Genomic DNA, 15,765 nt, shown 5'->3' on the forward strand with positions numbered 1-15,765 from the left:
TGAAACCGAACCCAACAATGCCATTCACCTCTCAGTACATATCAACAATACCACCATCCCTACTACTCCTCAGCACGCACGCCAGGCCCGGCCCACCAAAAACCCCATCCATAGCACACACCTTCCGCTCATTCCGTTGCACAGCAACACGACCAGAGAACTCCGCCTCCCAGCCTCCCTCGAGAGCGCGCCCATCCTCTCAACCTCCTCATCACCACCATCCTCAGACCCAGGTACCAAAGCCCACCGCAACGCGTCCAACGACCCTCGCGCCCGCCCGCTCCCAGCGGCCCGCACCACGAACTTCACCAGACCATCCTCCACAGGCTCCTCCCCGGCCAACATCGCTGCCCCTCTCCACCCTAAAAAGGGATCCAAAATTCAAAGCCCTGTCTCGAAAGTGGACGGGTCTGATCGTCGGACTGCCGATCGCGTTGGTCACCAGTTACGTGTTGTGGGGGAGATGTGAGTTTCCCGTTTCAATTGTGTGCATATTCCGCTACCTTGCTTCCCCTGAACACTTCGTGATTCCGATTCCTTTCATTTTCGTTGTCAAATTGGCCATCTCTCGGGGAAAATCTGGCCTGCTGACCGAGCGTTCGTGATGTCTAGATAGCGAGACGACGAGAAAGAGGAATGAAGAGGCTGCGAGGAAGAAGGCGTAACGGCTGGGGAAGGTGGTTGAGGGGGTTTCCATAATGTGTGAATGAATAGTGGGATATGTATATGGGCGGTCTGGTTTAGATGGTTCTAGGTGATCGTCAGCTTAGTGCCGGCATATACGTGTGTCTGGCCTTGTATATATGGATGAGATTCCAGACGTTGATTGTGTAATTACCAAAGATTTGTTGGACGCTAGAATATAATTCATATCCATTTTTTTCGTCGTCTCGTGAACAACAATGGCAGTGACTTGAGTGCAATCAGGACCAATCAGCGCCATGATGAAACAGGGACGACTACTCCATCATGATTGTAGTCTTCTGTAGACAGATGCCAGGTATAAGGGGAATTTGTACTCAATTCTATCTGATCTGGATCTGTGACTGCTCTCCCTTCGTCAACTATTCCGACTCCGAATATCGGAGCTTCTGCTTCTCATCCTGGTAGTCGCTACGTTTGCGCAGCGGCTACTCATCCAGTTCACAAAGAATGATGAACCAAGCTAAATAGCCATAAGCACAACTCCTATAGGCCGACAAAGGCTTTCCTCTTGGTTCTGGTTCGGTTCCGGCGGCACTGAGCAGCTGAATCCCGCAATGGAGGACCCTATCTCAATCTGCCTTGATAACCTGTCCACCCTCCCACGCATCCCCAGCCTCCAGTCTCACCCACCCGCTCACCGCGCCAGGCTCCACACAAATCATCTGCCTCCATCCATCTTTAGGCTCGAAATCGCCCATCCCTTCTGCGCCCTTCTGCCACGGATTCCAGACCGTGCAATCTGTCAGCCCTTCCCGGGTGAGTATGAATTTGGTCTTGTCGGATTGCTGGACGGTGACTGGATCGGAGGGTTTGAGGGAGGAATAGACGCGGTCGGTTTCTGATGTCAGGGTTAGGGGCTCCGAAGAAGAGGAAGGAGAGATCATGGAGGGCGGGGAGGTGGTTTTGTTGACATATGGGGAGGTGGAGAGGCCGTGGATGGAGATCTGGGAGATGTCCTGCACCCAAGTTACACTGGGTTAGCCAAACGAATCTTGATCACCAGATGCAGGACGTAGGGAAGGGGATTGGGACGGGGAGACATACCTCGATCCTGAGATAATTATGAAAAAGCGCCTGAAACTCAACGACCTCGCCACCCGTATTCTGCACATGCAGCCCCGTCTCCAAGGTGTCTTTTCCCAGCGTAACACTATACACCAATCCAAACTCGTACGGCCATTTCTGCCTCATCTCCTCTGGCAACATGCCGGAGCTCAACCCGAAATCGAGCTTGACCTCCTCATCACCTCCTTTCTTCCCACTCCGACTCTCCGAAGTGTTCTTCCCCAAGAACTCCCACAGCACCGACCTGGCGAACCCGTGCTGGGGTAATTTCCCTGTAGCGTGATCCTTTGATGGCGGGCCAAAGACGGGGAACACGATGGGGATGCCGCCGCGGATGGCTTTGGAGCCGTCCAGTTTGGCGGCCGAGGACAAAAAGAGTTGTTCCTCTCCCGACGCGAGGGTCCAAGACGTGACGGTGGCGCCGAAAAGGTTGATGGTAACGGTGTCACGGGAAGGGAGGGTGGCTTTGACGGTATAGTCCGAGACGTCGACCGCGGCTTGGGGAAGGGAGGGTGAGATGGGGATGGTCGAGGGCTTGTGTTTGCGCTCCATGGTTGAGGGTGGTGAGAGTTAATTACGACTGGTGAGGTGGTCAAGGGAAGACTGGAGGGGGGAACAGGTATTGGCTGGTCAATTAACTTAAAGTACTTCTCGAGTCTTGTCGCATGGACTTCATGGCCGTCGGATGTAAGGGCATTTACTAAGCACAGCTCCGGTTATAATATCATGTCTTACGCCAAGGTCAGAGCTCCCAGGTGTTTCATATTGTATGCGGTGCAACGTAGATTTAGTAGTATGATTCGTGGCCATAGCTTTTCGCATAGCATGCATGTAAGTTGTTGATCGCCAGTTTCATCCATCTCCCCAGCCTACTGGTTACAGCCTGTCCGGCCACTATTCTCCACCGTTCTATTGGATACAGTCCTTCCGCCAGCTTCCGCCAAAATACGGAGTACCACCCCAAGTCCCGTGGGGTCAAGCTCCCCAGGAAGCTATCATGCCGTCCAACTACACCGCCACGGCCTGAGGTCACCATCATTATGCGACCTCTGTTGCATATGCATGAACGGTGAGAGTCATGTGCCGCTTCTTGGAATTCTCTGTGCCGCGTTTTGTGCTTCTGTCCGTATCTCGAACACCAGGTCATCAATTGCCCTTAAGCCTGATCGATCCATACTTGTTCTCCTTAGGCTCGACAGCGCCTTCTGGAGTAGTTCCACCGCCTCTTCAGGCGAAACTTGATTTTCCTTGTCATCCGTCTTAACCTCCATGATGCGGCGTTGAGGGGGGGAGTTTTGGTTTGAGGCAGCCCCAGAACTCAGCGCGTGATCCACATTATCACTTCGATGACTCCACGAGGAGCCCGATCTCGGACGTATTTGGGGGGCACCATGTTGATCGCTACTCTCTGGGGATGTGCAGGCTTTGGCGGGTGAATCTCGCTCATGACTCCCATTCTTCATGTTCTCACTCAACGACTCCCTCGCCTCAGCTGGAGCTGGCATTGTAGCTTGTGGTTGCACCTTTCTTGGTCGACCACGGCCTCGCTTCACGGGTTGCGAGAGAGGTTGCAAGGCAGGTTGTGACAAGACAGGACCCTGTGACGCGGCAGACGCTGCCCGAATAGATGATTGTGACGAGGATGGCGTTTCCACTTCTATACAATCATAAGCTGCCTGCGATGGCTGCGATTCAGTCGTGCTGGACGGCAATCTCCGTGTGCTGCTACGTTCAACTAGGCCACCAGTCGTCTTTCTCCTCTTTGATTTTGGTGGAGCTACTGGGGATCTCATCCTTTTTGCTGGTGCAGAAGTCGCAAATCTTGGCTGCTGTTCTGGACTTTGGCTCGGAACTGAACTTGCTGCTCGCTCGAGGTCTTGTGATAGCTGTGAAGCACTCCAGAAGTCGTTGTCATCACTGTAGACCTTCGTGCTCTCTTCGGTTGGGGAGCAGAGATTTATTGCTGTTTCGTGTATAATGTCCGCACGTCTCTCGTTGCTGCGATCAGTCGGGGGCCTGATTCCAGCCACTATAATATCGGTGATGGTATCTTGTTCTACCTTCAACAGAGAGTTGGCTCCTTCTGGACCCTGATCGCATGTTCTTTTGGCATCTTTACCAATGATATCCTCATCAGAAGGGATGACATCCGTGACCGAACATAACATCACGACCTCGCCACTTGTCAGGTCACTTCTCACTTGTGGTCCGGCTTCCTGTATGTCTTCCGCGAAGTCTGCAGTTTGTTCATGCAAATCACCAGAGAATATCTGTACGAGATGCTTGTGATCCTGAAATGGCTTTACTGATAGCGAAGCTGCGTCCAAATCTTCCACGTTGGTTGGAAGTACGTCTTCCATTTCGTTGCCTATCGAGGAAGGTTGGACCGGAATATCGTCAAAGAGGCCCACTCCACCTGTCCTTTTCTCTTTTGTTACATCTTGCACCTCATCTGGACAGCCCAGCTGTATAGTCGCTTCTGGTGGATCCATGGTGTCGTCAGGACCGTGCATAGATAGTGGTGAAGAGGGAGCATCAATTTCCTCAAAGCGTAGAGCTTGCTGCTTCGATTTAGGTGTAGGGGAGGACTGAACGGCTTCTTCATAATCCAGAATTTTTCGCAACGGTAGAGTCGGCGTAGCCGGATCCCCTATACAGGCAACCTCATCTTCTATGCTAGCAAGAACAAGCTTCGAAGATTCAGCTGTTTTTGCTGCCTGCACTGCACAAGATGGACTTGAGCGGAGATCCGGAAACATCAGAGCAATTTCACCCCCCTGCCGCTCCCTGATTTCCTTCTGGCGTGCGGTCAGGTTCTGTGACTCAGCATCCCTTCCAGGCGCAGGTGACGATTCGATGGATACAAAATGGACCTGGGAATCATCATGGTGCAGGCGTGCCCTCACACCAGCTTCAAGTGGCGTGCTTGTTTTTCCAGAATCTAAACGATGCTTCTGGTGTACTGTTCGAGTAGCAGCAGGCACGACGACCGGCTGAACAAGCTTTGCAGTTTTAGATGAATCCACAACATTCGAGGTGCTCCCCTCTTCATCCAGATTCTCGAGATATTCCAACTCGGGCAGAGTTGTTTCGTTCGACTCAAAGTCATGGAGACTAGGCAGCTCAAGTTCAACAAAAGGTATCAGGCGTGCCAGCGCCTCTTTCAGTCTATCGCCATACTCTAGACTCTCGTTGGGTCCGTAGTTGGAATTCCACACTTTCACTACTTGATTGATGGTCATTCTGTGTGTCGTTCTGAATGCTGCAGCAAAGAGGCCATCGAACAATTTCAAATCGATCTCGTTACTAAGCCTTCCTAAGACATCAATGATAACGGGACACAGCTTCCGAGCCTGTACCAGCTTCAGGCTTCCAGTGCGGCTTGCTGTGGTCATGAGACGCCGCTGGTCTTCAAGCCATAGTGCTAAAGACTCCTGCATTTCTGTCAAGCAGGCTAGTCTGTATTCTGTTGAAGACCTTTGAAGCAAGGACATCACTGCATCAGTGACGGATGCCAATACGAGCTCATCACAACAATCACCAAGCAAATAGACACGTGAGAGATGCACGTTCAAGAGGCGAACGAGGCTGCGATAGACAGACTGGACATCGCCTTCTTCCCGTTTTGCTCTTTTCGCATTCGGTTTGTGAACATTAATGGACGCTGGCGAAGTGAGGACATCTAAAAATTCTCGGACCAAGATAGCAGTACAAAGGCTAACTTCATTGGAATCGCGATCACCTAGAAAGATTATCAAACGGTCTGTAACTTGCAATCCGGATTGGTGGGAACCATCTGTCACTAGCAGTGATTGCCTCAACAACTCAGACCAACACTCAGGCTGACCACTTTGGTATGGAACACCAAACTCCAAGATCCTCACCGCATTCGTGACCAGGTGGTCAACGTCAACAATGTCGCCTAAGCAATCGAGCGATGCATTAGCTAGTTCGCTTCGTGTCAGCTGTGCAATCGCGTTCCATATCACACGTTCTCCGGTGGCAACGCTTCCAGCAAGGAGCACAGCTTCAGCACACTCCTTGTAAAAGTGGACACGGCCATTGGCAGATGATCGAGATTTGCTGGTAAGCTGAAGCAGATCGAAAACCATGTTGAGATATACGTCATCCTGACCACTGCTTGGCAGATTTCGAGTAGCCTCAAGAATATCGATCATGAGTGGTCTTCCTTTCCCCTTCGATTTCTCATTGTGTGGAAGAGAAGAACTGTCGGGTGCACTCAATAAATTTACCTCAACAAATGCCAGGGCCCCAAACTCTAATAGCATGGTCTTGCAGATGAAGTGATAGCGGCTGACGTAGTCGTCTTCATGTTCCTTGAACGTAGCTGACGACCTCTGGCAGAGTCGGGTCAGGAACATTGATACATGAGTCACAGCTTCCATCGTCTCTGAAGATGATCTGACCTCCTTCCGACATGCGTCGCCAAGGGCTTTTGCAAAGTTTCGCCAAGCGGCAGCAATATAAGCCGTGTCAGGATAAGCTGCCGGACCCCAGTAGCTGGAGCGGAACAACAGCTCGAAGATTTCAAGTATTGAACGAGTCCGTGACCGGATCCATTTACAGTCCAGCAGAGGTAGCTCTTCTGGCTCGATCACGGCAGCATCAAGAACACGTGCCTCCCTCCACGGACTGATCTTTTCTCTCCAGAATAAGGCCATCAAGATCCTGCAAGCACGGTCGGAGTTCTGCCCATTTGAAAGAAAGGGTGCTCTGAGAGCCGGGACAACGAACTCATCCCATACCGCATCATAATGGCCAAATGGCTCTGACGGCTTCAGGGAGTAGTAGAGCAGGTTGCAGTAGGCGGCGAAGGCGGAGTTCCTGGTTGTTTTCGATTGCTTCTCATTGCTCGGCCGCTCCAATTGGGCCAGGAGAGGCTTCATGAGCATGTTCGCCAGGAATGACTTGGTTACTCCATAGGGCCGCGCAACATACACGAGCTTGTTCCACGCCATATTGGCAGCTATTCGTACTTCCGAATCGCTGCAATTGAAACATTTTTGTATGATTCTGAGCCAGTCGTGAAGATGGCGCCATTCATGAAATTTGTGATCCAATCCTCTCATCAAGACTATGACCGCCGCCCATATCTGCGGTACTTGTCGCGCCTCGTCAAGGGACTTTAACATTCTTACCAGTCGTTTGCAGATAACGGAGCTGAGAACGTCGTCATGCTCTCCTGGGTTGTCCAATGTATCGCGAACAGCTGTTGCAACTGTTGATGATGATCCGAGAACCACCGCTACGCGCTGCGCTAGGGCAATTGCCTTCTTCCTGGTGTCGGGAACAGAGCAGGTCATTGCGGACAATAGTTGAGAGACCCAGCACGATGATTTTGCCTTGAAAGTACGCTTAACTTGTTCCAGCATCCTTTGGTAGATCATCAAACGTTCTGAAATGACACCGTTCCCTCTGACGTGTTCTGGCAAATCCTTGAGCACCTCCAGCAGGCGAACAACTCGCGCTCCCGTCATTGTTCTGTTCGAGAAATCCTGTGTGGATAGCAAATGCATGTGATGCAGAATGAGGGCTTTCGATACTTGACGTTCTTCGAGTATACGCGTAGAGTGATCGATTATGAAGGACCGATATGTGTCCGTTAGGTGTACCGACAGAGTCCTAGTCCAAACGATGGTCACCAGCAATTTCAAGGCTTGAAGTATGAGGTTCGTCTCTAATGGTTCCATAGGTATTCCACTTTCGAGAGACACATCTCTCTTGATGAAGTCTAGTAGAGCCTGAACTTTCTCTTTCGTGACATGGCTGTCAGGCAACTCTGCATATGCTTTGAGTGCGGACAAGAGTGTAGTATAGGCATCTAGTCTGATTTGACGATCGGCGTTGGCTAGCTGCCGCAGAATTGTGTCCAACATGGTGGCTAGATCCTCGTTTCGGTGCGGAACTTCGTCTTGAATAGCTGTTGGGCAGGGACGCTGTTTGAGGATCGATTTTGAAGATTGGCATTCCCGTGATGGTGGCAGGGACTTGACAGAAGATTCGGGCGCGGTGATATCGGTCGAGACAGTCCAAGGTGAGAAGTCAACTCTCTTCCTCAGCTTTCCAGATCCTGCTTCTAGAGAAGCTGTGCATGATGCTGGGGAGGGATTTGGTGTATCTGTGGGTGGTGCGTTTGTGACAGGGTAGGTATCAGCATTCCTCTGTTGCTGCTCTGATCTAGCAGAGCTTTCAGGTGGACTTGGTAGAGACTCGGGGAGACAGGTGCTCAACTTGGTTGTTGAAGCAGATGCTGATCGAGGAGGATGGTTAACGGCTTTGGGGATAAGCACCTCGACAGATGTCATGATTTATAGCAGAGAAAACATAGATAGATTCAATTGCATGCTGTAAAGCAGAGCACACACACGTGGGAAAGCACAGAATTCAAGAACGCCGAACATGCATGCGTAGGGTGTGCTGAAGCTTCGGATGGTAGTGGGAGAAAGTACGGAGCACGAAGTATAGATTGTGTAAGGGTGTAAGGGTGCGCGTGAAAAGACGCGTTAAGTGGCCTCGCACTAATTCTGACAGGCTTTAACTTCCTACGTACTAGGACTAGTACTAGTACTAGTCGCCAGTTTCAATTCTGAGCGCAGGGACTTAACCGAAGATTGGCCGAATCTGCACTTTGCTTGTTTGCTTGCATGCCTAAACCCCCCCCACTCCCAAGTTGCATCTGTACGTATACTTAATGCATGCCGGCGTCTGAGATGGCTCATCATTTGGCAGTATTGATCATATCTCGGACTTTGCGGAGCTATGATTTTTGCCTCCCGGGTTGTAGAGAGAAATAGTAGTGAACCGGTAGGATGTGCTCAGCAATCGGGCGACTACCATTTGAAGGTGCTGTTCCCGCTAAGTATGCAGTGATGCTGCAGTGATGCTCAGGGGATGCCAAGAGATTGTCTTGGCCAGTCGATGTCAGTCTGAGGCTGTTGACTCGGACCACTGCGAAAGCCTGCTCGATGACCAAGATCTCCCAGCGATTGCAGGAGAACATTTTGAGAACTATAAGAATACCATAGAGCTGCTGTAACTTGTAAGCTTTTGATGGCCGGCAACCCACCACGGCATTGCTGATGATCCCCCGCTTCCAGCGACTCCCCTAAAATATGCAAGTTGAGACAAGGACGCCTACTGGCAAGATCAAGCTGAACCATATCCAGCGAATCCTGACCACTCTGAACGACGACCTGAGTTCTCCTCATTTGACTCCGGAGCAGCGGCGAGAAGCGCTTGAACAGCTCAAAATCCATGGCAGAGATCCGAAAGATGCCGGACCCATCTTTACCACAGAAGGAATTGGGATCCTGACCAAGCATGGGCTGACGGAGAGGTCATCGCCCAGCTCACTGGAGGCGTTACGATGTCTTGCCAACGCCATGTTGCTTGAACCGAGGACTAGGCAGATTTTCGTCAACCTGGGATCTGCCGGCCAAGCAGCAGAGAGGTTAAAAATCCCGGACTCTGACAATGAGTTTCTGATATCACGCATCCTCTTCTTACTGACATACGAGTCCAACCTCAACTTCGACCCTCTGTTCAATGATCACGATCTTGGACAAAGTATCAACGCTCATACTGCGCGCCACGCCAAAGAAATCTCTCAAGCAGACAGCAAGAACGAGCCCTCTTCCTTTGACCAAGCTGCCCTCTCAGAATCACTCAAACTTCTCTTCAACCTCTCAACCTACTATCCGCGACACGTCTCAACCTTCACGGCCTCCAGCGAGAACATCCGCAAGATCCTCAGTCATATTGCCATCCCCAACCCACCCCTCCAACCCCCAATCACCCACCTGATCAATGCCCTTGTCAATCTCGACCTCCAAGACGACCACCAGAGCGACAGCATCTCCAATCTCACCACCACCATTACCATCCTAACAACCATCCTCTCCCAAAGCCTCACCAGCTACAACCCCACCGAACTCGAAACCCACGCCATCCCCCTGCTAACCCTCCTCCGCAAGATCTACGCCTACACCTCCCAAACCCAGAAAAAGCACATGCGATCTCTCCTCCTCCCCCAGAAATCCGACCGCGACCTCCCCCTCGGCCAATCCGACACCTTACCCTCCAAACTCCTCCGCCTCTCAACCTCACCCGCCGCCCCAAAGCTGCGCGAGGGAATCTCGAGTCTCCTGTTCGAGCTCTCAGACCAGGACGCGACCACTTTTGTGCGGAATGTCGGGTACGGATATGCGGCGGGATTCTTGCTAAGTCATGGAATGGCGGTGCCGGAGTCCGCTATGAAGGCACGGCACGGTAGCGCGAGAGATGGAGACGGTGAAGGAGGTGAGGTGACAGCGGCAGAGGAAGGAGAGCTGGTGAATCCGGTTACGGGCCAGAAGCTGAGCAAGGAGGAGGAGGCTATGGTGGATACGGGGCCGGAGATGAGCGAGGAGGAGAAGGAGAGGGAGGCGGAGAGGCTCTTTGTGCTGTTTGAGCGGTTGAGGGCGACGGGCGTGGTCAGCGTGGAGAATCCAGTCAGGGAGGCGGTGGAGAGGGGGGCATTTGATGGTGGGGGTGCAGGCGGGACAGGAGGTGGGAGGGTCGAGGAGCTGGGTGATCATGACCATGATTGATCATTTCTAGGAACAAGTCATGAATGGAAATATTGTATTACGGATTACTTGGATTCGTGGTAATCACTAACTGGGGTCTGTGCACAAGATACCCAAGTCCTTCAACCCGCATCTCCGTTCGACATCTCGGATACATAATTGAGTCTGTGATCCGACGGTATGCATGTATGCATGTGTTCTGTCTGAGGGAGAAAAACGCAAAAGAGCCGCTGAAACCAGTCCCGAGTACTTCAATCAGCCCCTTCAACCTCCGGTTCAATTAATAATGGTGATATCCCCTCCCCCACGTCTCCCGCTCAATCGACCTCGCAATCCAATGCGACGATCGTGGGAAAGCATATCCCGTTTTCTCCGCGACCCAGGCTGATATCATATCATGCGGAGGATGCTGCCTATCCGATCTCGAGGGACCGGGGGCAAGCTTTTCACTGATCAGTCCTGGGCGGACCCTGACAACGCGCAGTGCAGGATCCCTCCCAGACCACTCACTAGTATTTACGGCGGGCCTGGCCGCAAGGAGAGAGAGCCGTCGTTGCCCGCGATTCATGCCGCAGAAGTCATCGACTCCGAATCTCGCTCGGCCTGCTGCCGTGACTGGCGGAGTTGAGGACTGAAATTATTGAGATCCCCGGAGGGAGAGGAGGAGGCAAAAGTGTGATTTTGGCTCCGAGATTCGGTCGCGGGTAGATACTTTTGCGTAGTGGCTCTATGTGATTTATGTAGTCCGTCGATGGTACTGTAAGGAACGGAAAAAGGAGTTTCAGGAAGTGATCTAACTGCGGAATATATAGCATTGCCCTTAGGCGACCCTGGGCCCCTGGGATTTGAGTAAAGTGGTCCTCCATCTCATCCATACCCTTGTACGCAGAGGGGAAGTCTTAGTGGAGTCCTTAGGTGCGAGACCAGGTGACAGTATTTGTACCAGCGCCTCTCCATGCCATCATACGAAGATGTCTGACAAATGCTTTTCGTTTCGGGAGCTGACCGTGCTAGAAACCGCTCTCACCATCACCTTTCCTTCCTCTGGCTAGCTGATAGCCTGCCGGAAGACATCCAAATTCCAAGTAATTTGGAGCCAGAACCCCCATACTCGAGACCTTTCCCACCTATCCCAACACCTTATCCACCTCCCTCATGCACACCGCCGCAGCCACATACTTGAAACTAACAAACTCCCCACCCGCCCTCAAACCCTTCTTCTCGGCTTCCAACCCTACCTCAAAACAAGCTATACTCCTCGCCAGGCTCTCCTCGCTTCTCTCATTGCCATCCTTCGCGATGCAATTGACAATGTACCCGAGGTCGTCGTTGAAACGCTCTTTCATGCTGATGGAAAGCTCGTGCTGTTTCTTACTTTGTGCGCCGGTTTTGCCAAGGATATTGCCCACGAAGACTTCAAGCTCGCTGAGGGGGCGGGAAGGTTGGGAACTATACTCAGAGGCGATGTTCAGAAGGCAGTCTTCGTACCTGGGCATTGAAGTATTAGCTGTTAGCTTTGAGTAAGTGATATACATGTCTGAAAGGGAGATGAGATGAGTGTTGCTTGACAAGGTGGGTGAGAAGCAATGATACATACTCATCGCGGATTCCTCGAGCCCGCTCGAGGTGGTGCTTCCATTGGACTGCTTGACATCGACGCTGGAGATAGGTCCGAATGCCCTTCAACACAGGACTGACCGAGCCCCTAGTTCTACCCACCTCGATTACATGTAGCGGTGCTTGTTGCTGCACGCTGTTGAAAACCTCCTGTTCATCGATGGCGCGGTATAATTTTCCTAGGATTTTATCACTCTCGTAGTATTTGTATGGTTGGAAGTCATCGTCGTCTCCATCATTCGTCTCAGGTCGAGCATCAAACGAGAGCGGCTTATCCTTCTGTACAGCAATATGCGGACCAGGTGCCATAAAGTCGGGGCGATAACTGTTATACCGTGGCATTTTTTTCATATCAACCTATGAGATTGCTCAGCATTTGAAGAATAGGGTCCGCGGATTCCGAAAATATTACCGGTATACCACTCTTGGAGAAGTCGACCGCTGTTGAGTGCATCGCAGCCAACAGCTGGCAGTCGGGATCTGACACGCCTGCCTGCTTTTGATCCGCAAGAACTTTGTGTAAGGTAGCAATTCGACCCAGCTGGTCAGTGGCCATGAACGTCACGAAGAAGTCCGTCATATCCTTGCGTACAACTTGGCGGCCAAGATCGACAGGTGCTTGTGCAGGATAATCGGCGGGTGTGAATACCTTCGTCGGTCGCGCCTTGGGGTCAAGTATGATTTGATAGAGATCACCGTCTAGATCCCCACCGCTCAGCTGGCTAGGGAGGTCCCGTGGACCCTTTTGACTGAAACATATGCAATTACGAAGCTTCATCAATGGCGAATTGTTCGGTACGGCAACAGCCGTCACCAGCTGGATATCACCTGGATGAAGCGCTGGGGCACGGGTGATCATCAGATCTTTGCCAGTTATGACCCTCGGCTTTCCATCAGACTCAACGATACAGAAGATTTGACCTTCCTCAATGATTCCAGTTTCGTCCATGATGCCATAAAGTGTATATCCGTCTTTGACGGGAATCCTGGCCTTGTATTTTAATGCACGGAGTTCGATGAGAACGGTGAATTCGATGACCTCTCGTAGAAATTTGTCTGCTTGAAACGAGAGATTCAAGCTGCGAAGTTTGTTAATGAACCACGGTAGATGAATGATTTCCCCCACCGCCTGTGCCTTGAGAAATTTTGAGGCGTTTGTGGAACTGGAAGTAGTCGAACGCAGCCGCTCAACTTCCCTTGCTTGATGATAGAGGAAAAAGTCGTCTTTCACTCCCATGTCTTCGAGGATTTTGATAGACTGTTGGTTGAGGAACAATGGAAGCGGCTTATATGCTGCGCCACATATCTCGACGTCGGTTGAGTCGGATCCAGGGAACTTGATCATCGACTTACGCAAGAAGAGTGAGTCATGTACAAGACGACTGTCTAGTGCAATCATTCCCTTTGCACCTGCGGGAAAGTCAGCATCACTCAGTTGATGGAAAGTAGGTATATATCCAGAGCTGGCTCAGTTCAGCCGAAGATTAAGACTGAGTGAAGTCTTAAATGGAAAGGCAAGGGGGGTACGATGTAGATATGGTATTGTATACCTGAGTACCGGATCTGTAAAAGAGACGGTTTTGTTCGGTTCGTGCTGGGCAGGGCGTCCCATACCTGTTGTAGAACAGACATTGATACTGTTCCAACACCATCACTAAACACTCGGCCGTTACGTTCAACGTCTTTCATTTCCTTAGCAACTCCGGGAGCCAGGGTTACCGCGGTTGGAGTCTCGGAAAAGGCTTGTCCGATTCTGGCGGCACATTTTGCAGGGCAGCGGATGCGCGAGAAATCACCCAACCCTGCAATAAGCATGCGGTCATGTAGAAGTTGCCCGTTGTGAAAGAATGGGGCCATGAACCAGCAGGATTGTGCGCGAAGAGAAGAGTGGGAGAATCCAAGGAATTTGAACTGTCTTCCGCCTATGTTGATACCTTCATCTAAGATTTTGTTGAATCTCTTATAGAAGATGAGGTCATTTGATACATCAGGACGATATTGGACTTGAATGCCATCTTCGTCGCAGAATTGAACCCGAATGAAGTAATCGTGGTGCTCAGGGTACTTTCGAAGAACGCGATTGTTGCTTTCTGGCTCGGGACCATACAGGTAGGTGCCGGCAGGAGTGACAGTCACCCTGTGGATGATGGCTACATTCTTGGATTGCTTTGGGTCGTTAAAATAAAGGCCTCCCGTCTTCAGCCGTTCTTCGTTCTCTTTCAACAGAGATGTAATGGCTTCGAGTTGGAACTCCACAGCGTCGGTGTTGGGACCAGCAAAAGGGAGCTGCTGGAACAATCTTCGTATTGCGTTGACACAGACACGTATGTTAGAGCGGCTCCACAAGCTTGCTACCTCGGGCAGAAGTGCTAAGACTTTGTTTGGCGAGAGATAGCCACTCTGTGCAAGTTTCTGTACCTGAAATTTGACCTCAAATGGAAGTCTGGTGTTTGCTTCTGTTAATGCCTGACGCAGCCTACTCATTTCTGCTCCGTATTGCCCCTTCGGGCTATGGATACGGGTATGACATCGGGTGGTTGGTGGTATCCCACGAGCGTGACTCAAAGCGTCCATGTGTTCGTTCAAGGTACTATTGACGAGCCCAATCCGATACACTAGGCAGCTTCCCGCGATCTTTTCATGTTCAATGTTCAGTCCAGGGAGCCTCTCCTTGCTTGGGCCACTTTGAGGGCTGAAAGTCAGCACGGTCTTTAACACATCACTCAAGTCTCCTGTGGTTGTTCCGTTAGCTTTACCAACGGGTTGAGAAAAGTGTGGAGCCTCCGTCAGAGTGAGCGTCATGCCAGGTTGGGGTAGACCCTCAGTCGCGATTGCCTGGATAGTGGAGTATGGTATATCCATGCTCTGGCCTGTATCCATCCTTATAACCGCGACCTTGGCACCGAACTTCACGCTTCCGCGGACCGGCCATTCCAAGTAGGATGTGAAGACTAGATTTGAGTCGATATACTCCCAGAGCCCGCAGGATACAGAAGAACACTCCAGGGAGGAGACTGTATGGTCCTTGGCAGGCTTTGTTGTCCTTGTCTGTCTGACCTTTGCATCCATTTCTAGGCTCTTTAGGGCCAAAGGATCCGCCGGCTTGTTGCTCCGGGTACAGAGCAGTAGCTTCCCCTGGAACATGCGGTCGGCACCACCGAGGCCAATCCTCGCTTGTCCGTACCAACTTAGGAATCTTTGGCCATCTTTAGAGCTGAGGAAGGTCAACGTTGCAAAAGGCTTCCTGCCCTTCTTCTGGCATTGCCAGTTCTCGATGGATAGGTTGGTCAAGATTGGCAGGAAGAAAGCAGACACCTGACGCTCTGTCGCTCGCTCAGGCACACCTCGAACGAATACCTCCATCAAGAGATTGAAGCCCAATTGAGGCCGGACTTACCGGGTAGACATGAGGTTGCAGGAGTGATAAGACTATCAGTATTCATGTAATATCTGTCTGTCCTTCGTAAGCGGAGGTGGCGATCATGTGGGCAGGCGAGGCTGTTGTCGAGACGTGGGGCATCCTGCACCCGGTACCCTGCACGTTTTGAAACACGTTACTTGGAGTTGCTCTCTCCATCCTCCACATCCAGTAGTATGGAGTACTCCCCCTCACACTGATTCAGCGTTCTATCAATGTGAGGCTGAGACCAGCAAACTTGAAGTCCATGAGACAGTTCATCCTTAGGTAACGGGTATTAATCTCCTCCTCCTAACTAAGTTAGTAGTGCAGTTTCAACTGTCACTGTACCAAGCGCCTAAATATTGTGCGTCCCAAAAGTGTTGCAATTCC

General features: G+C 51.3%; 4 protein-coding genes across 4 annotated transcripts; 1 reads left to right on the plus strand and 3 right to left on the minus strand.

Annotated features, from left to right (window-relative positions):
- Positions 1-1,274: 1,274 nt before the first annotated feature.
- Positions 1,275-2,322, minus strand: EPUS_05866 (uncharacterized protein; the record flags this gene model as incomplete). The annotated part of the gene is made up of 2 exons (XM_007787927.1): positions 1,275-1,661; positions 1,750-2,322. The coding sequence occupies 2 exons, from the start codon at positions 2,320-2,322 to the stop codon at positions 1,275-1,277; spliced, it is 960 nt and encodes a 319-aa protein (XP_007786117.1).
- Positions 2,323-2,846: 524 nt separating this feature from the next.
- On the minus strand, positions 2,847-8,096 carry EPUS_05867 (uncharacterized protein; the record flags this gene model as incomplete). The annotated part of the gene is made up of 1 exon (XM_007787928.1): positions 2,847-8,096. One exon carries the CDS (start codon positions 8,094-8,096, stop codon positions 2,847-2,849), a length of 5,250 nt encoding a protein of 1,749 aa, XP_007786118.1.
- An 807-nt stretch (positions 8,097-8,903) lies between these two features.
- EPUS_05868 (uncharacterized protein) lies at positions 8,904-10,379 on the plus strand (the record flags this gene model as incomplete). Its single annotated transcript, XM_007787929.1, has 1 exon — positions 8,904-10,379. The coding sequence occupies one exon, from the start codon at positions 8,904-8,906 to the stop codon at positions 10,377-10,379; it is 1,476 nt and encodes a 491-aa protein (XP_007786119.1).
- A 1,106-nt stretch (positions 10,380-11,485) lies between these two features.
- EPUS_05869 (uncharacterized protein) lies at positions 11,486-15,338 on the minus strand (the record flags this gene model as incomplete). Its single annotated transcript, XM_007787930.1, has 4 exons — positions 11,486-11,846; positions 11,956-12,332; positions 12,388-13,385; positions 13,526-15,338. The coding sequence occupies 4 exons, from the start codon at positions 15,336-15,338 to the stop codon at positions 11,486-11,488; spliced, it is 3,549 nt and encodes a 1,182-aa protein (XP_007786120.1).
- Between the last annotated feature and the right edge of the window lie 427 nt (positions 15,339-15,765).

Source organism: Endocarpon pusillum (genome assembly GCF_000464535.1).
Source record: "Endocarpon pusillum Z07020 unplaced genomic scaffold C706125, whole genome shotgun sequence".
NCBI lineage: Eukaryota > Fungi > Ascomycota > Eurotiomycetes > Verrucariales > Verrucariaceae > Endocarpon > Endocarpon pusillum.